Source organism: Hypanus sabinus, chromosome 5 (genome assembly GCF_030144855.1).
Source record: "Hypanus sabinus isolate sHypSab1 chromosome 5, sHypSab1.hap1, whole genome shotgun sequence".
Taxonomy (NCBI): Eukaryota; Metazoa; Chordata; class Chondrichthyes; order Myliobatiformes; family Dasyatidae; genus Hypanus; species Hypanus sabinus.
Genome location: NC_082710.1, coordinates 175187624 through 175208272, shown reverse-complemented (window position 1 = coordinate 175208272; position 20649 = coordinate 175187624). Strand labels below are relative to the sequence as shown.

The following is a 20649-nucleotide window of genomic DNA, read 5'->3' as shown; positions in this document are numbered from 1 at the left end:
AAAGTGTTCATAGTGTTGTTCTACTGAGTGTTGTTTTAAGAAACCAGAGTTCTAAGGAAGCCTGTGCAGTCTGAAGGAGAATGTGCAAGCTGCACACAGGTAACACCAGTAGTTTGGAGCAAATACAGATCATGGGAGTGGTGAGGCAACAACCTGCTCGTGGGCATTATGGTAGAGTAGCACTCAGCATAACACTATTACAGCGACAACAACCTAGCTTCATTTATGACACTACCTGTAAAGGGGGTGTGCATTTTCCACTTAACTGTGTGAGTTTCCTCCTGCATTTCAAGGACGTACTGCATGTGTTAATTGGACAACTTGGACATGTTGGGTCAAAAGGGCTTGTTAACATGTCATATCTCTTAAAAGGAAAAAAAAAACACAAATGGTTGAAGGGAAATAGCTGTTCTTGATCCTAGTGATATGGGACTTCAGACTTCTTTACCTCTAGCCTAATGGGAGCTGCGAGAAGGTGGCATTAAGCACACGGTAGGGATCTTAGATCTAGATTTTACTGCCTTGAAGATGATTTGAAATAGCTTGATGGCAAAATATCAGTGCATTAAGCTCCTAGGTATATATAGTGTAGTGTATGTGGTTACTAGTAGACTGGAAGAGCCTGCCTGCAGTCTAGACGTCATGAGGACAACAAGAAAAGAAAAACTGAGTCCACGTGATTTAACATAGGAAATGGTAAATGCTGGAAAGGCTAAGCAGGATTGGAGAAAGGGTTAGTTTTATAGCTGAAGGAGCCTTTGTCAGACATGTGAAAGAATGAAGCAAGTTAGTCCAGTTAACAGCAAATTGGTGTAGCTAAGGGAATTTTTCCGACAGAGTGAGGATTAGTTACAGGTGGCACTAAGCTAAGCCGCTGTGTCTGTGTACTTCGTTGCTGATATTATTGTCTCGTTTTGGGATATATCCAGCAAGCCAGGGTAGACCACAGAGAGGAAGAGTTAAAATGGATGGCAGGCAGAAATTATTCTTGTGTCGAATAAGATTAAATTACCTTTAACCTTCTACCTTCCTCAATTGGTGTTCAAAATATTCTTTCCAGGTTTACTTAAAACATTCAGCACAGTACAGGCCCTTTGGCCCATGATGTTGTACCAACCTTCTAACCTACTTCAAGATCAATCTAATGCTTTCTTCCTACATAGCTGATGCACCATCAATAACTCACACTGAGACGTAGGCGAGATATCGGCTTTTATTGACTGGAAGAAGGAACCAGGAGTGAGTGTCTATCATACAAGGTCTTGGAGACTGAGGCCGAGCGTCAGGCCGCAGGTCTCCTTTATACAGGGGCCTGTGGGAGGAGCCACAGGAGCAGTCAGCAGGGGCGTGTCCCGACAGGCACATAGTTCACCACAATAGCCCTCCATTTTTCTTTCTTTCCTGTGCCTATCTAAGGGTCTCTTAAATGTCCCTAATGTATATTCCTCTATGTTCCATGCACCTACCCCTCTCTGTGTAAAAGGAAAAAAAAAACTACCTGCAATATTCCCCCTGCCCCATTCTTTCTTTCAGTCACTTTTAAATTATGCCCTCTTGTATTCCCTGTTTCTGTCATGAGAAAAAGTCTCTGGTTGTCCACCAGATTATACATCTTGTATACCTCTATCAAGTCACTTCTTGTTCTCCTTCGTTTCAAAGAGGAAAGACCAAGCTCACTCAGCCTTTCCTCATAAGACATGCTCTCTAATCCAGGCAGCATCTGTTAAATCTGCTCTGCACCCAATCTAAAACTTCTACATTCTTCCTATAATGAGGCAGTCAGAACTGAACACAATGAAGCAGTGATTAACTTATTTAGTACAGTGCAACTGTATTTGCAATGCGCCAGTCTCTCTCACTCCCACCTTCCAAAGATATACTGTTTGGTGGTCAATTAAGGACTGTAAATTGCCCCTGGGGCAGATGGATGGTAGGGGAACCATGGGGGAGTTCATGGGCATGTGAGGCAGAATAGGTCAAGCCCCAATGAAGGGTCTGTTTATTGCCCTTATCAATGCTACCTGACCTACTGAGTTCTTCCAGTATTTTGTGTGTGTTGCTCCATAGATTACAGGGAAATGTGGGGGAATTTGATTGATGGCTTGGCTCTGAGAGCTGCCATGGATTTGATGAGGCAAAAGACTGTCTTTTGTGTTGTACGGATAGATGAGATACCATTCCCTCAGAGCTATGTGTTTAGCTTCCTGTCGTGTTCCAGGAAGTACAGAAATGTGAACTGAAGGTGGGCAACGAAACAATTGAACAGGGGAAATCAATTACTTAGGGAGCATGATAACATCAGACCTGATGTTGAAATGAGGAGGGGGATTGACATTGCTAAATGCACATTGGAGCATTTAAACAAGACACTAAAGAATAACACAATTTCTATGGATACAAAACGCAGTCTTGTGCTACATTCATTTCACACTAAGACATGGAAGCAAATGTCAGACACTATCAAAGCAAAATGAGGGAAGACTTGAAGCTGCAGAAATGTCATTTTTGAGAAGAACAATGAAGGACAGAGTAACAAATGAAGGTGGAATAAGAAGAGAGTTACATCATCAATCAGGAAATGGCAGTTGGAATTTCTGGGACATGTATTGAGGAAAGAAGCTCAAACATTTTGCAGTGACGGGAAAGATTGATGGAAGAAGTCACAGTTGACAGTGCATGACATTCATGAGTTACGTCAAGGGATGGACAGGCAAAAACCGGAAGAGCCTTATTAGAACTTCTCAGATTAAAGACTGATGGAAGACCATCATATGACGTGACCCACAGTGCTGACGATGAGTGTTCCAGTGAAGCTTGTGTTACAAACCCCGTAACTGGGTGTCTTACCAGCAAAGATAGATGTGTCCGTTGGAGTCTGGTGATACTATTTTCAACAGTATTTATTAGTAAAAATACACAAAAATATCAATGCAAATATACAGATAATATACGTCATCGATACTAAACCTAAAAGTGCGGGTATATTAATAATCAATAAGAAATAAGCTCTATCATTGTCTAGGGGATAATGAATTGTCAGATGGAAATATAAAGTTTCGTTCAGTTCCTGCAGGCTGCGGTAGTTATGGGTCACGGTGTTTCAATTGTTGGAGAGAGAGAGAACTGTAACAGCTATTGACTTGCCAACTTTCCTTTCTGATTTTTGATCCGTTGATGTGTCGTTGTTGTGGCCATTCACGTATGACCCCTCTGTCCTTTATCTAGACTGTTCTTCTGTGGTGGACTCATCACCCAGGCAAGGGTGGACACACACACACACACACACACAAGCCTCACCAGTCTCGCTACAAAACACTGAGTTAAAGCTTACCGACCCTTCGTTCAGTCTCCGGTCTCCCACCCTATCTTGTGGGGGTTGTGATGCTCACTAGCGTTTCTCCTGGTGTGTCTGAGGGGTGTTACCTCAGACCTTACGTTTATCCCCACTCACGGGGTCTCAGGTGTCAATCAGGTTAAGGTGATGTAACCCATCAAACCAGCCCACTCTGGTTGCCCCCTGAGGGGTTTCAATGAATAGAACAATACCAAGTACACAATCCTTCTCCAAAAGACAATAGCAGTAAATGAATGGTTCCGTTCCACTTTTGTTAGTAGGAGACATTCCACTTTGTGTATCTCTGAGCTGTCTCTCTGTCATTAACTTTCATGAGCTGTAATCAATAACAACTGCCCTGGCAGCTGTCCTGTGTCTCTCTCACTTCCTTGATAACAGCATCGGAATAGTAGCGATTTGCGATTCTCCAAAGGGGGGGGGGCATTGGCGATTTTGTACCCTTCTGCCCATCAGAGTTGTTCATACTTCGTAACACCCCCATCCTTCTAAGAATTTTCACCAAAATTAACTAATACAGAGTCTTACAGAATTACCGAATCTAACACAATACAAAAGAGATTTTTAACTACAGTGTAATACAGATATACATTCAACTTAGCATCTAGATAAGCAGTCAGCGAGTACATTATCACTTCCTTTAATATGTTGTATCTTAATAAATTCCTGTAGCATCAGACTCCAATTTAATAACCACCTATTTTTATTCCTTTTCTTCAGCAAAACAAAACTAAAGAGTTGTGATCTTAGCTTAATTGTATGTAACACTTACCCAAAAGGCTGGTATATGTCTAGGGAAAATGGAGTTCCAGCAACTCACCAACTCACCTCCCGTACATGCAGGTGCTGTGAGAATCGAGTTTATGCCTCGCGCCCGCCAACAGTATCAAACCCACAACAAATACCGTTATGAAATACACATTAAAGAGTTTACTAAAATTAAAAGAGTAATAGGCAATACAATACTATATATATATATATATATATATAAATAAAAAAAACAAAAGGCGCCAACTTATCAAAGTTTAGTCTGTTCAGTGCACTCGTTGGAGCTCAATCAACGAACCAATCGACCCATCCGACCGCCACGCCGTCGCACCTGGGACCACCCCGGTGGTCTTACGAGCAGTCCAGCAAACGTCCACCTTCCTTGACGTCTTCCTCGGCGTCTCCCTGTCTTCGCACTTAGGACCACGCCACTGGTCTTCCAAGCAGTGCAGCGCACGTCCACCTTCCTCGACGTCTTCCTCGGCGTCTCCCTGTCTTCGCACTTAGGACCACGCCGCTGGTCTTCTGAGCAGTGCAGCGCACGTCCTCCTTCCTCGACGTCTTCCTCCTGCTCTCTCCCCAAAACCCTGCGAAAAATCCCCTCCCCCAAGTTCCCAGCCTCACAAGACAAAATAACATTCCCCATTGGTTAACAAATGAATACAATTACCATATCAAAAATATACAGCAAAACAACTGTGAGAGAGACACTTATCAAACAAAGAAGCATTCCTACTCTTAACAAACCAAAAAAACCCATTTTGAGTAACATACACAGGACATTGTACATGTATATTACAAAATGTGAACCAATACATGTGTGATTATTCTGTAGTACATTACAAAAGTTAATGCAAATACTAATCTTTATTTTACTTTTAAACTAACAGTCAATCTTCCATGGTGTTGTCTTTATTATTTACATGCTTTGTCGAAATCCCTCAAAACCAGATTCTGTTATTTAAAGTGGCATTTTGTCAACCTTTGCCTCTTTTCCGTTTAACTCTCACGTGGTTAGCTTGCTCACCAGTGTGGAATAGGCTTTCGCATTTTATCAACAATGTTTTCCAAATTTAGCCCATCTTCTGAACCTCCACACAACTCTTTATTTTTAAGCAAGTCATTAGTTTTATCTTCAGGACCTTTCATTCTATTAGTTTTCGGTTTAACATCTGCAAGTTGTTTACTTTTAAATTCCAAAACAAACTGTAATTGATTCACAGGCACCTTGTTAACAAGCCATTGTTCCTTCAGCCTGGTTACTGCTTCTGAAACCAATCCAGACTTTAAATTTTCTTTATTCAATTTAGGAACTACACTTTTCCCTTCTCCTTCAATAATGATATTCACATCACCAGCTTCCATCTCCTCACTAACTTTTAATACACCTTCTAACACAAACAACTGAGAATTCTCACTTCCCACTGGTACCAAGGTTAACCCTTTCTTCATTGAACCAAGTCTATCTGACCCAAAAGGACTGCATTCCTTTTCAACTAAATCAGATACCTCAGACTCTTCCTGAGTTTCATTACTAGATTCAGTACCATGTGGATCCACATCTTGAACACACTCAAACGGGACATCTGCCTCTTCCAGGCTTTCAATACCCGTCCCCGTTTCAAATTCTAAATTCCCCTGATCCTCCCAGTTACTCTCTGGGCAACTTCCAGAGTAAACTCAACCCTGCGGGTTAAAACAATTTCATCTGCTAACCCAGCAGACGTCTTCAAGGTAACGGCATCCTTTTCATCTAGGACTGCCCTTCTATCATTATCGGGAACACATTTCAATTTTTCAACTTCTTCAAACAGTTCCGTCAAGCCAGACAGATCATCTATGTCCAACCCTGGACCTTCTAGCTGCCTTGTCTGTTTCCCATTTTTACTCTGTGCCTCTATAAATTCCCTCTTGGCTAAGGGTAGGTCTATCTCCTCTCCTTTACTCTCTTTCACCTCCCTATTCTCTGTTTTACCATCCCCTAACCCCTCTTGGTACAGGGTCGGTAAAAACGTCTCAGCTAAATCGACACTGGACTGATTTAAACTGGTCTCTTTCTCAGCCGCCTTTCTCAACATGCTGCGAGTGGTTGCGCATGCGGGATAGATCTTGGAATCTAGGGGCGGGTCCTCAGCATTCACAGGCTTGCTTGTCAGCTTCACGGCTGAACACACCTCACCCCCCTGTTAAGTCATTACCAAGAAGGACGTCCACGCCATCTCTCGGTAATTCTGACCGTACCCCTATTTCAACTGGTCCAGATACCAGATCACAATTTATAATGATCCCATGCAAAGGTACAGCTTCTGTCCCTTTTCCTATGCCTCTCCAGCCTCAGGACCAAAATCTGGTACCTTACTGAGAATCAATGACTGCTCAGCTCCAGTATCTCTCCAGATCCGCACTGGAACTGGTGTTTCTCCCTCTTTCACAGACACAGTCCCTTCTGAAATAAATTTCTCACGCCTCTCTCGTATTTTATCTACCTGGGCCTTTCTCGTCGATTTGCTGATCGACACAATACACCCTGTAGGGACTGCTGCGTTCTCTTTTCCTGTCTCCTTCCTTGGAGCAAAGCACTTAGATGCAATATGACCAACCTTTCCACAATTAAAACAGGTCAAGCCAGGAACCCTCCTGCCAGCCTGCCTTTCTTCCTCCTTACTTTTACCACTAGCTCCCGGCTTAATTTCTACCTCAGCCAACGGGCTTTCTCTACCGTTCCTACAGACTTTCTGGTAACTCTTATTCGAGGAAAACTTTGTTTTGTGGGTTAGGGCATATTCATCTGCGAACCTGGCAAATTCTGGTATAGACTTATTCGGCTTCTCGTTCAAATACGTCCGGATATCATCCGGGACACAACCTTTAAATTCCTCAATCAGAATTAACTCTTTGAAACACCGGAAATCCTCTTCCACCCTTTCTGCCGCACACCCTTCTCATAGGCAAACTCTGCATACGTCTGATTCCACACTTTCTTTAAATCTCTGAACTTCTGTCTATATGCCTCAGGTACCAACTCGTAGGTCCGAAGGATAGCCTGTTTTACTTCCTCGTAATTCTCATGCTCCTCCACAGACAACGCTGCATATGTCCGTTGTGCCTTCCCTTTTAACACACTTTGTAACAACGCCACCCACTGATCTCTGGACCACTTCTGATTCACTGCCACCTTTTCAAAATGCAAGAAATAACTATCAACATCTCTCTCCTCGAATGGAGGTACTAACCTAAACTCCCTACTAACATTAAACCTCTCCTCTCAGTCTGCCCCTGGAACTCTTCCCTATTGCTTTAACTTCTCCATGTCCAGCTCATGCTACCTCTGTTTCTCCTTTTCAGCTCTTTCCTTCTCCTTTTCCTCTGCTTCCAGCTGTTTTAACCTAAATTCATGCTCCCTCTTCGCCTCTAACTCCTTCAGCTGGAGCTCATACTCCCTTTTCTTCTGTTCCGCGTCCAGCCTCAATTTTTCCAACTCTACCTGAGCCGTCCCAATAGCTGGTACCTTTTCAGGGATATGTTCCAATGCCTCAGCCGAAAACACATCCTGCTCAATATAATACTGAGTTATGGCCCTCCGCAACTCCCACTTTTTCATTGACGACTTCACCTCTGCGAGATCTAATCCTTTCGCAATATTTACCATGTCCGTCTTTGTGGCATCCTCTAGCACCTTCAAAGTCGGGGTTTGTGTAAATTCGTCTACGTCCATCTTTGCTGGTTTCCTGTCTGGTTACCCACGCAACCAGATCAAAGTCTGGACTTAAGCCCGATTCACTGGCCCTCCAATTTGGTATCAAATCTCGAGACAAGGCCCCAGTTTGTTATGAACTCCGTAACTGGGTGTCTTACCAGCAAAGATAGAAGTGTCCGTTGGAGTCTGGTAATGCTATTTTCAACAGTATTTATTAGTAAAAATACACAAAAATAATATCAATGCAAATATACAGATAATATACGTCATCAATGCTAAACCAAAAAGTGTGGGTATAATAATAATCAATAAGAAATAAGCTCTATCATTGTCTAGGGGATAATGAATTGTCAGATGGAAATATAAAGTTCAGTTCAGTTCCTGCAGGCTGCGGTAGTTGTGGGTCACGGTGTTTCAATTGTTGGAGAGCGAGGGAGAGAGAGGGGGAGATAACTGCTATTGACTTGCCAACTTTCCTTTCCGATTTGTGATCCATCGATGCGTTGTTGTTGTGGCCATTCACATATGACCCCTCCGTCCTTCTGCTAGACCGTTCTTCCGTGGTGGACTCGTCACCGAGGCAAGGGTGGACACACACACGAGCCCCACCGGTCTCGCTACAAAACACTGAGTTAAAATTTACCAACCCTTCGTTCGGTCTCCGGTCTCCGGTCTCCCACCCTGTCTTGTGGGGGTTCTGATGCTCACTAGCGTTTCTCCTGGTGCGTCTGAGCGGTGTTACCTCAGACCTCACTTTTATCCCCACTCATGGGGTCTCAGATGTCAGTCAGGATAAGGTGATGTAACCCATCAAACCAGTCCACTCTGGTTGCTCCCTGAGGGGTTTCAATGAATAGAACAGTACCAAGTAAACAATCCTTCTCCAAAAGACAATAGCAGTAAATGAATGGTTCCGTTCCACTTTTGTTAGTAGGAGACATTCCACTTTGTGCATCTCTGAGCTATCTCTCTGTCATTAACTTTCATGAGCTGTAATCAATAACAACTGCCCTGGCAGCTGTCCTGTGTCTCTCTCACTTCCTTGATAACAGCATCGGAATAGTAGCGATTTGCGACTCGGGGGGGGGGGGGGCATTGGCGATTTTGTACCCTTCTGCCCATCAGAGTTGTTCATACTTTGTAACACTGCAAATAAATGGGAGAATAGCACCTTCTCTTCCCAGCTGTTGAATCCTAATGCTTTTGTGATCCAGGGGTTTGGAATTCTGGAATGAGGCATAACATTTGTTGCTTATAGCTGTTGTATTAAGGGTTACAAGAGCAAGAACAGAGAAGCAATGTTCGTCTCATACAGAAAAAAACAGCTCACACTAAAATGATAATAATTAGCTGATAAAAATGACCAGATTCAAGTGGCATGGCACTTGCTACAGAAAAATTAAGAACTATCTAGAAAACTACAAAATCAGCTGTGCAATTGCTGGAAAAATCACTGAACAATTGTGTGTATATAGATGATTATATAAAAATGCAAGCAAGGATAGGAACAATGAAGCTACAATAAAAATAACAATTTTATATCCTCGTAAAACACTGGCAAGTCATAGCCTTTTACACTCTATGGTGATATCAACAGATAACCAGCCATTCCAGTATCTCATTTACAGTATTTGTTTTTTATCTTGCTGTCTCTTAAATTCTGTAATTGGCCTCAGTGCATTTCTGTTATGGTTTGGGTGTTATGTCTGTGGGGCTGGGGGCAGAGTGCTGGTGGGAATTCAAACTTTACCCATGTTATTGACCTTGCTGGAAATGCACATGTATGAAATTTTGTCCGAGGCAGGGCCTAGATTTGATTTAGGCACTCTTTTGAATGACTGAATGTTGGACAGTGGATCATAGCTGCGTGCACTCAGTCTCGATCTGTGTAGATTTACACTTCAGTGGGGAGTCATAAAGCTCTGATGAGGGGCAAAGAAAATAATTTCTGTCAGAGATGGTATCTAGCCCATACCTGTCCCCATTGACAGTACTTCTGCATTGGGCCAGAGGTTAGTGCTGTATTCCATACGCAGTGGAGGGTATCCTACACTTGGAGTACCTTGGCCTACTCCAAGGTAGGCCACACTTGGAGTATTGACAACAATTTTGGGCCCCCTATCTCTGAAAGAATGTGTTATTGGAGAGAGTCCAACGAAAGTTCAGGAGGATGGTTCTGGAAATGAAAGGGTTAACATGAGAGTTTGGCAGCTTTGGGCCACTACTTACTGGAATTTAGTAGAATGTGGGGGGGATCTCATTGAAACTTACTGAATGTTGAAAGGATTAGTTAGAATGTTTCCTGTGGTGGGGGTACCAGAACCAAAGGGCACAACCTCAAAATTGAGGGGTAACCTTTTAAAACGGAGGTAATGAGGATTTTTTTTTTAAACAGAGAGTAGTAAATCTGTGGAATGTTCTGCCACAGACTGCGGTGGGGGCCGAGTCCATGGGCTTATTTAAGGTGGAAGTTGATCTTTTTCTGATTGGCCAGCGCATCAAAGGATATGCGAGAAAGCAGGTGTATGAGATTGAATGGAATCCGGGATCGGCCTTGATGGAATGGCAGAGCAGTCTTGATTGGCTGAATGGCCTCATTCTGCTCCTATGTCTTATGAACTGGTTACACCACATCCTGGAACAGAAACACCAATGCCAAGTCTTTTTCGAAAAAAAATAGTGGTGGATAAATCCATCACAGGCAAAGTCCTCCCCATCATTGAGCACATCTACAAGGAAGCACCTATCATCAAAGACAATCACCATACAGGCCATCACCATACTGTCACAGGATGTACAGAAGCCTTGGGTCCCACATTGCCAGGTTTAGGAACAGTTATTACCCTACAACTATCTGGCTCCTTCACTCAGCACTACTCCGAACTGATTCTCTACAGACTCACTTTCAAGGCCTTTACAACTAATGTTCTCTTTATTATTTTATATGCACAGTTTGTCATCTTCTGCATATTGGTTATTTATTAGTATTGGTTTATGCATAGTTTTTTGTAAATTGTATTTCTTACTGTAAATACCAGAAGCAAATGAATTTCAAGGTAAACATAAGGTAACATATGAACTTTGATAATAAATTTTACTTTGACCATAACTCTGACAGAAGAAACTGAGAAGAGAGAAAAATTCTGTACATGTTTCGGAAAGAGAAAGCTTTAAGATTTTTACTGTCTTCTGCTGAAAAGTGTGAACATCAAATAGCAACAAGGATGGAGACAGTATGTCTTGCATACTGATCACTTCAGTTGTCTTACTGAAGTAACACTAGCAGTTTAAATATTTTCAAATGCCAGCAGAGAATCAACAGGGCATCCTGCATCCTGCATCCTGTCATTTAGTTTCTTGAAGTCACATAAACTATTTTGGTCTCATTAACAGATAATTGTGTTTAACTGTTAGAACAGATTACTCAACTTAAGTGTCTCAGTGAAAAAAAATTCTATTCACTTTCCCACAGATCATTCATATTTTTGGTTATTTCCATCATTTCAATTTAGTTTTAAATATGTTATATTTTTCTTTCAGATTCCAATTGCCTAATCCAAACTGCTGAAGAACATTACCAGGATTCTCAGGTATAGCTGATTGTGTGTCTGTTGTAGAAAATTGGTGTTCTCGCATCAAATTATCAGGGATTGCACTGAAAATCCCATGCAGTAAAGTTCAAAGTAAATTCCAAATCAGAATCAAGTTTAATTTCACTAGCATTTGCCGTGAAATTTGTTAACTTTCCAGCAGCAGTACAATGCGGTACATAATATAGAGTGAGTGTGTTTAAATAAGTAGTGCAAAAACAGATATAAAAAGTTGTGAGGTAGTGTTTGTGTTTCAATGTTCGTTCAGAAATTGGATGGCAAAGGAAAAGAAGCTGTTTCTGAATCGCTGAGAGTGGGCCTTCAGACTTCTGTGCCTCCTTCCTGATGGTAACAGTGAGAAGAGGGCAGTACTGGGTGGTGGGGGTCCTTCATGATAGATACTGCCTTTTTGAAGCACTGCTCCTTGAAGATGTTTTGGATACTACAGAAGCTAGTACTCATGATGGGGCTGATTTATTTTACAACTCTCCACAGCCTACTTCGATCCTATGCAGTAGCTTCCCACAGTGATGCAGCCCATCAGAATACTCTCCATGTTACATCTGTAGAGATTTTTAAATATTTTCAGGTGATATTCCAAATCTCCTCAAACTCCTAATGAAATATAGCTGCCGTCTTGCCTTGTAGCTGCTTCAATTTGTTGGGACCAGGTTAGGTTCTCAAACACAGGAATTTGAGATTGCTCCTTGTCTTACCCTTTCTGAAGTCCACAATCAGCTCTTTGGTCTTATTGACATTGAGTGAAAGGTTGTTGCTGTGACACCATTCAACTAGCTGGTATATCTCATTCCTGTATGCCCTCTCATCACCGTCCGAGTTTCTACTGAGAATGGTTTTGTCATCAGCAAATTTATAGTTGGCATTCGAGTTGTGCCTATCCACACAGTCATGGGTGTAGAGAGAGTAGAGCAGTAGGATAAGCGCACACACCTGAGCGTCAGTGTTGATTGGCAGATGTTAGTTTAATAAAGTACATGTATGTCACCATATATAAACCTGACTTATTTTCTTATAGGCATACTCAATAAACCCAGTAGAATCAATGCAAAAGACAAACAAACTGTAAATACAAAAAGAAAGAAAAAAGAGAAATATTAATAAATAGGCAAAAATATTAAGAACGTGAGATGAATATCCTTGAAAGTGAGTCCAAAGGTTGTGCGAATAATTCAGTAATGGGACAAGTGAAATTATCCCACTGTTCAGGAGCCTGATAGTTGAGGAATAATAGCTATTCCTGAATCTGGTGGTGTGAGCCCTGACGCGACTTTCCTGATGGCAGCAATGAGAAGAGAGCATGACCTGAGTGGTGGCGTCCCTGATAATGCATGCTGCTTTCCTGCAACTACACTCCATTGTAGATGTGCTCAGTTGTGGGGAGTGCTTTACCCATGATGGATTAGGCCATGTCCACTACTGGAAGGATTTTCTGTTTAAGGGTATTGGTGTTTCCATGCCAGTCTGTGATGCAGCTAGTCAACATACTCTTCCACTACCATCTGTAGAAGTTTATCATATATATAGATGTCATGGTGGTTCTTCACAAACTTTTATGGAAGTAGTGGTGCTGCTGTGCTTTCTTCATAATTGCACTTGCGTGCTGGGCCCAGGACAGGTCTTCTGAAATGATAACACTGAGGAATTTAAAGTTGCTGACTCACTGTACCTCCACCCCTATGAGGACTAGCACATGGACCTCTGATTTTCTCCCTCTGAAGTTAATAATCAGCTCCTTGGTCTTGCTGGCATTAAGTGAGAGGTGGTTGTTGGGGTACCACTCAGCCAGATTTTTAATCTCCCTCTGGTATGTTGATTCGTCACCACCTTTGATTTGTTCAACAATAGTTGTTTTGTCATCTAATTTTAACATGGCATTGGAGCTGTGCTTGACCCCCACAGTTAATGGGTGTAAAGTGACTAAAGCTGGAGGTTAAGCGTACAGCCTTGTGTACCTGTGCTGATGGAAATTGTGGAGGAAATGTTGCCAATCTGAACTGATTGGCGTCTGCAAGTGTAAAAATCATGGATCCAATTGCACAAGGAGGTATTGAGGCCAAGGTCTTGAAGCTTATTGATTAGTTTTGAGGGAATGATGGCGTTGAATGTCGAACTGTTGTCAATAAAGAGCATCTTGATGTATGCATCTTTGCTGTCCAGATGTTCCAAGGTTGAGTGAAAAGCCAGTGCAATGGCATCTGCTGTGGATCTGTTGAGCTGGCAGACAAACTGGAGCAGATCCAAGTCACTTCTGTAATTCATCACCAATCTCTCAAAACACTTCATCACTGTGGATGTAAGTGCAACTGGACGCTATGTTCTTCCAGTATAATTGAAGCCTACTTAAAACAGATGGGTACCTCACACTGCTGAAATGAGAGATTAATGATCTCGATGAAAGCTCCAGCCAGTTAATCAGCACAGGTCTTAAGGGACCTCATCTGGGCTGGTTGCTTTCATGTGGGTTCACCCTCCTAAAGGATGCTCTCACGTCAGCCTCGGAGACTAAAGTCACATTATCATTGGGAGCTGAGGGAGTTTGGAATGGTTCCTCCATGCTTTGATGGTCATTGAGCTCATCTGGAAGTGAAGCCCTGTTGTCTCCTATGTTACTTGATTTCACTTTGTAAGATGTGATAGCTTTCAAACCCAGCCACACCTATCAAGCATCCTTCTTTGATTCAAGTTTAGGCCAGAATTGCTACTTCGCCCAAGAGATGGCTTTCTTGTAATTTTCTTGGTTGCCAGACTTGAATGCCTTTGTTCTGGCTCTCAGCAGATTGCAAATTTGATGATTCATCCAGAGCTTCTGGTTGGGGAAGAATCTGAATTATCTTGTGGGGATACCTTGGTCCATAACTGTTTTTGTGAAGTCAGTGACCATTGTAGTGTATTCATTCAGATCCACAGATGAGTTTTTGAACACTGAACAGTCCATTAACCCAAAGCAATCTCATAGCCTCTCTTCTAACAAAGAGGTGGTCTAATCTGTGGAGCCTTTTTCTTCAGCTTCAGCCATGTGCAGGTACGAGAAGGACAGCCTAGTGATCAGATTTCCTGAATTGTCACGTGGGCATGGAATTGTAGGCATTCCTTGGCTTACTATAGCAGTGTTGGGACCTCTGGTACTACAGGTTATATGCTGTTTCTAATTGAGCAGAGACTTCTTCAAACAAGCCTGATTGAAATCCCCGGCTGTGATATGAAATACATCTGGGTGGGCATTTCTTTTGTGCTGACAGGATCATGCACCATGTCACAGTTAGATAGGAGCCTGGTCAGACCCCACTTGAGGTACTGTGCTCAGTTTTGGTTACCTCACTACAGGAAGGATGTGGAAAATATAGAAAGGTGCAGAGTTAATGTACAAAGATGTTGCCTGGATTGGCGAGCATGCCTAATGAGAGTAGGTTGAATGAACTTGGCCTTTGCTCCTTGGATTGATGGAAGATGAGAGGTGACCTGTTACAGAGGTGTATAAGGTGATGAGAGGTATTAATTGTGTGGATAGTCAGAAGCTTTTTTCCAGTGCTGAAATGACTAACATGAGTGGACACAGTTTTAAGGTGCTTGGAAATGGGTACAGAGGAGATGTCAGGGGTAAGTTTTTTATATAGAGAGTGGTGAGTGCATGGAATTGGCTGCTGGCGACAGTGGTGGAAGGGGATACAGTAGGGTCTTTTCAGAGACTCCTGGGTAAGTACATGGAGCTTAAAAATAGAGGGCTATGGGTAACCCAAGGTAATTTCTAAAGTAAATACATGTTCAGCACAGCATTGTGGGCTGAAGGGCCTGTATTGTGCTGTAGGGTTTTCTATGTTTCTATCTCAGGTGCTTAATGGCTGTGATGGTATTCAAACTGTGGTCAGGATGATAAGGGAGTAATCACTTGTTAATAGAACAATTGGGTTTGATCGTTAGGCATTTAAGGTCAGGAGAATGTGAGTATGACAAGACCAACGCTGTGGAGCACTGCAAAGAGTTCATCATGAGATGCACATGTCCACCTTTTGTCTTCTCTGAATTGGTAGTTTGGTCCATCCTGTGTATCGAGGAGCCTTTGGAACTGATTGCTGTATCTGGCATGCTCTGAGTAAGCCGCATCTTGGTAAAACACAGGAAAGATCTATTTTTAATTTCCCTTTGATACAGCAATCTTGCCCTCAGATTCTCAATTTTGTTCTCCAGTCACTACTCATTTGCTAACAAGATGCTGAGTAGAGGGGCCTCATCCCTCTACATTTCAGCCTGCCTTGGAGTGAGATCAATATGGGTTTGATTTTTAACATTTAAAGAAATTTGGATGTAGATGGATGGGAGGGGTATGGAGGACCATGGTCAGGTTGATGAGACTAGGCAGATTGAGCCCAGAATGGAATAGATGGGAAATGGGGCCTATTTCTGTGCCACGGTGCTCTATGACGCGATCAACGTTGGAGGCAGTGTTGTTGGGGAATAAGATGTTGGCATGGACTGAAAGTTGTTAGAAAGCAGGTTAATTTAAAGGTTAATTTATTGTCAAAGTACATGACTGAGATTATTCTTCTCCAGATAGCCATGAAACCAAGAAAAAAATGAATTTTAGCAAAAATATTGACCCCCCCCATCCCCCTCCCCTGCACAAAAAAATGAGAAAGGACGGGCAAAAACTCAGAACATAACAGAACCATAAATCTGCAGAGGGAAAAAAAAGTCCATAGTTCAAATCCATATCTAAAACACAGAAAACCTCTAACATCCTCTGGGAACAGCAGCAGGCCACACAGGCTCCGCTGTCAGCAATCCCATTAGCGATCAGAAGGCAGGCAGCCGGCACTCACCTTCTGTACTTGCCTCAATGTTGCAATCACTCTTGTCGCTTTAGTTGGCAACTTGGAGTTGCCATTGGCTCGTACCCCATCCCACAGTCTCCTCGCCAGGAGGCTTGAACTCGCTGCCTCCCAGAGACAGCAAAGCACTGGATTCCCCCAAATGATCTCCAAACTGCAATTCACAGGCTTCAACAATTCCAGAAATATATTCAAGACAAAAAAAAAGACACAAAAGAGATAAAAGAAGTGAAAGAAGTAGTTTTGTGGTGTATCCAGAAGATGTCAGCCATCGAGCGTTGTGTGCAAGCTCCATCTTGACTGGGTCATGAGGAAGGTTGGCAGCAAAGGGATTAGTGTTGGACACTAATGGTGGTGAGTGAGTGAGTAGTGGTGAGTCAGAATGGGTTGCAATTTAGGAGCGTGCCACACATTTGCAAAGCTAAGCACTTCAGAAGAAATATTCAGTCACTTAATCTGTGCCTGAGGAGCAAGAAAAGCTTTTGACTCTAGTGATGGGGGCAAGGTTGTGGGGGTGGGAGGAAAGATGGGGGTAAGATTATGCGGTAGGGGTAGAACTCACTCAGTTAATAACCAGTGGAAAGTGAGAAGAGTTTATGCAAGAGTTGAGCAGTCATTTGCTGAATATTTCTACCCCACCTACATTATCACCTCTTGAATTAGGGGTGATTACCAGGCACCAGTGTAGAATTGGGTGGAGGAGGGGAGCGCAGGTTCAGGAAGGAAAGAAAAATGGCAGTTCATTTCAATACTGACAAAAGTGCCGTCTCTGTCTGTCTGTCTCTCTCTCTGTCCCTCTCCAGCTCAGAATCACCAGGAGCAAAATGACGAGTGACGTCATCCCAAGGGATAAGCGGAAGCTGCAGACCAGCAGGTATGCGGAGGAGTTTGTTCCGAAGAACGGGAAGATTCTGAAGAACAATGACCACTTTGAGGCAGGTGACTGGGGTGCACCGATCTCCCTGAAGAAGGAGTTCACCTTTAGTGTGTGTGGAGACCCTGATAACATCCATTATGCCTTCGCTGGTGACCCAGGCGACACCCTGCTGTCTGCGCTGAATTCCTCCTGCGACTTTGAGGAGAAGGTGAGGAGTGACAGCACCATCCTGGCCTACGGGGAAGGGCCTCTGAAAGGACTGGTAAACTTCAACATCCTGTGCCGCTATCTGCCGCAGCACACCCACTTCCGCCTGGTGTTCCTGCGTTCTGCTGGCCGGGAGGGTGGCGCCGGTGATCAGCCAACGCAGATGCCGCCGGTGCAGTCCACCAACCGGTGCCACGTCCTCTTTTACATCGAGCCCAGCGGCCGGACAGTAGGAAACACCACCCAGCGGATTGTGGTGTCCGACCGCATCGCACAGGGCCAGACCAAGCTCTGTGTGCTGGGCTTTGTGGGCGAGACCATCCGGGAGGCGCTGGCTAAAGACGGACGCTTCGACGTACGTCTGGAGGATGACACACACAAGCTGCTGGAGAAGGTGGAGCCGCCGTGCAAAATCCAGTTCAATCACCCCGTGGATGCGTTGCACAGCCGCAGCTTCCAAGTGGAGCTGAGCGTCGCCAAGAAGAAGCCACCCCCCTCTTCCTGCTCCTCCACTGCCGCTTCCTCCGACGACAAGAGCGCCAGGCCCAAGGGTAGCCGGTCTGCTGAGACACCGCCGATGCAGATGCTGCCCAAGCGGGAGGCAGATGGCAGGGTGTCGGAGAACAGCCGTTACCCCCTGCCTAGGTGGCATGTGGAGGCACGGCGTGCAGCCCTGCTGCGGTTCAAGCAGGCCATCAGCCGGAGCGCGGAGCTGGCAAACATGTCAGAGAGGCAGTGCCTGAACCGGCTCTACCAGGAGGCCCGGTCGCCCATCCCTGCCCGGACCATCCGCCGTGTTGGTGAACGCCTCTCTGCTGTGGGCTGCCTGGCCTGGAGATCGCTCAACGCCCAGGGCACCGGCACCTGCTTCCTCCTGAAGGACTCCTACGTGCTGACCAGCTACCATGCAGTGGAGATGCTGGCACAGGGCATGGAACCGGGCTGCTGGCCCACTGCAATCCAAGACTATGCATACGTTACCTTTGGCTTTGAGGAGGATGGGCAGGGGTGCCCGCCACTGAAGTTGACTGGCTGGCTGGAGCTCTACGATCAGGCCCTCGACTACGCTGTGCTGGAGTTGGCGACCCCAGCTGGTGTTCCAGGGCTGCTGGAGTCTTCAGTCACCCCAGCCCAGGCCGGCAACCTTTACATCGTCGGCCACCCAGATGGAGAGGTGAAGAAGGTCTGTCCTTGCTCAGTCATGAGTGGTGAACAGCAGGGAGCCGGTGACTCCACACAATACCTGGAGAACCTGCGGTCGGTGATCCCTGGCGAAGCTGCTGAATGTTATCTCCCCGATATGGTGTTGGTCGCAAGCCATGGTTTCAGCAGAGTGAGACACCCCAACGCCACTCCCTTCCGAGCGGATTACCACCATGGTGCCTCAGGCTCTGCAATATTGGACTCAGAGGGATGTGTGGTTGGATTACACTGCGGGGGTGAGACCCACAAGAGGAACAAAGACCCCGAGAAGTTCTACATTGAATTTGGGAGGTCCATCATGCTCATCATCCAGAATATAGTTAGCAAAAGTGACACTGTCACAACCGAAAAATCAAAGCAAATCATTGCGGCATTACAAAGTTCTTTAAAGTGAAATGGGTGTACCCAGAGGTGTGACATTGTACAGGAGGACTGTAATCCAGATATGGAAGTTATGTGTTTGGAAAAGGTGTGATCTAAAGTTTGTTTTGAAGGTTTCCACCTGAAAAATGAATCTATCGATTGAAGAACACAGACCCCTGTATTATACTTGAATAGTGATTATGCCAATGTCCTTTACCTTGCATGTGTTTTAAATATCCCAGCCACTGGGGAAATATATTGGGGATCTTTTTGTGTGGTGTACAAAGTACATTTATATTGTCTACACAGCTCTATGCTTGGGAAATAAAGAAAATGAGAAAATAAAGAAACCTTCACTGTTCCTAAGTGTAGGCTATAGAAGGGGATATGGTTAAAAAAGAATCTTTAGGACCACATCCTACCTGTATCTGTCATAATTTAGATGAAATAAATTGAATTATTCTCTGAAGTTATTTTTTTAGTTCACCTTTTCTTCTGTATCCACTCCCTCACGCTCCTGCCTCCTCCCGTTTACCCTCTCCCAAGTTCTTTCAGACAAATGCCTGTTTGTAAGCCAAGTTCAGGAAGGTGCATGTCTCGGGTTGAGCCCATTGTCAGCCTTTATACATTTTACATTGCTTGATAGGACAAGGATATTGGTACTGTTACTTCCCTACCCAGCCCAGCTATTGTTGTGCTCATTCTTCCCTTCTCCAAGGCCAAGGGGTTTGAGCCATAACCGCCAGAGCCCATGAAGCAGGTGGAATAGGATCAGCGCCAGGGATTTGTCTGTGGCCTCTGGTTTACATCTAAACAAAGTTACTGTTGGTGTTTGATCAGTCTTGGACTAGATTTTGTGGCACTATATTATCTCTGCATTAATTGGTCAAAGTGTTTGCCCAGTTTGAAAACACTAAATTGACCTGTTTGCATATAATTTGTAAATTTTTTTTCTTTTAAGTTCAGATGAAATTTCGTTTAATAAGTTTGAGTAGAACAAAGCAGTTTGAATAATTCATTAAACATTTGGCATTCCACAACTACATGCCCTCATCCCAATCTCAAAGATTTCAGGAATCAAGAGCATCTTAAAATGTACAAGAACAAACAATTGGATGCAGATCTAGCTAATTTAGAAATTGGATCAAGTTTGGCAGGTTTTCAAATGCTGCTGTAGTGTGCCTAAAGGTCCAGGAATGTACATTTATTCCTCTGTCTTGTGAAAGTTGTTACAAGGTCTTGTTTCTCTTTCAAATGCCTTCATTTATGGGGGGTGTTGTATGTTTGTGTTGCATTTGATGTACTTTACAATGACACTAGTATGTCTTAAGAAATAAAGTTAGCTTTATGCCATTAGTACACTGACTACATTAATTTGTGTTTCACTTTTAAGTGTTAGGATAAAGTCCTGAAAAGCTATTTAAAGGGGAGATGGTCATCTCTTTTGTCTTTTTAGGCTTGAGAATATTCTTTCATGCACTGTTTGGCAATTCTACAATGAGCAAATGTTGAATAAAGTTATTTTCACTTTTTATTAATGTGGCCTTTGCAATTTCATGTCCAATGCTTTGTTCTTTCTTTCATTTCATCACCCCAAATGTTTCTGTTATCACTAAATAAGCACTTTTTTTTAATTGAAAGAAATGGCTCCACCTCAAGGTCCTAAATTCCAGGCTATTGTTACTGAGTGTTGTTGCTATTCAACTGTCGCTGATGGTTGATGGGAAAACTGTTTAGGGTGGGGA

General features: G+C 43.7%; 1 protein-coding gene across 5 annotated transcripts in view; it reads left to right on the top strand.

Moving 5' to 3' along the window:
* The window catches only part of LOC132394634 (serine protease FAM111A-like), a 38721-nt gene extending 18283 nt beyond the window's left edge, over window positions 1–20438 (top strand). For all 5 annotated transcript variants that reach the window (XM_059970986.1, XM_059970985.1, XM_059970987.1 and 2 more), the window contains 2 exons: window positions 11358–11407; window positions 17058–20438. In XM_059970986.1, the coding sequence (XP_059826969.1) occupies window positions 11358–11407; window positions 17058–18935 (1928 nt within the window). In that variant the 3' untranslated portion in view covers window positions 18936–20438. The remainder of the gene's footprint in view (window positions 1–11357; window positions 11408–17057) is intronic.
* The last annotated feature ends 211 nt before the right edge of the window (window positions 20439–20649 follow it).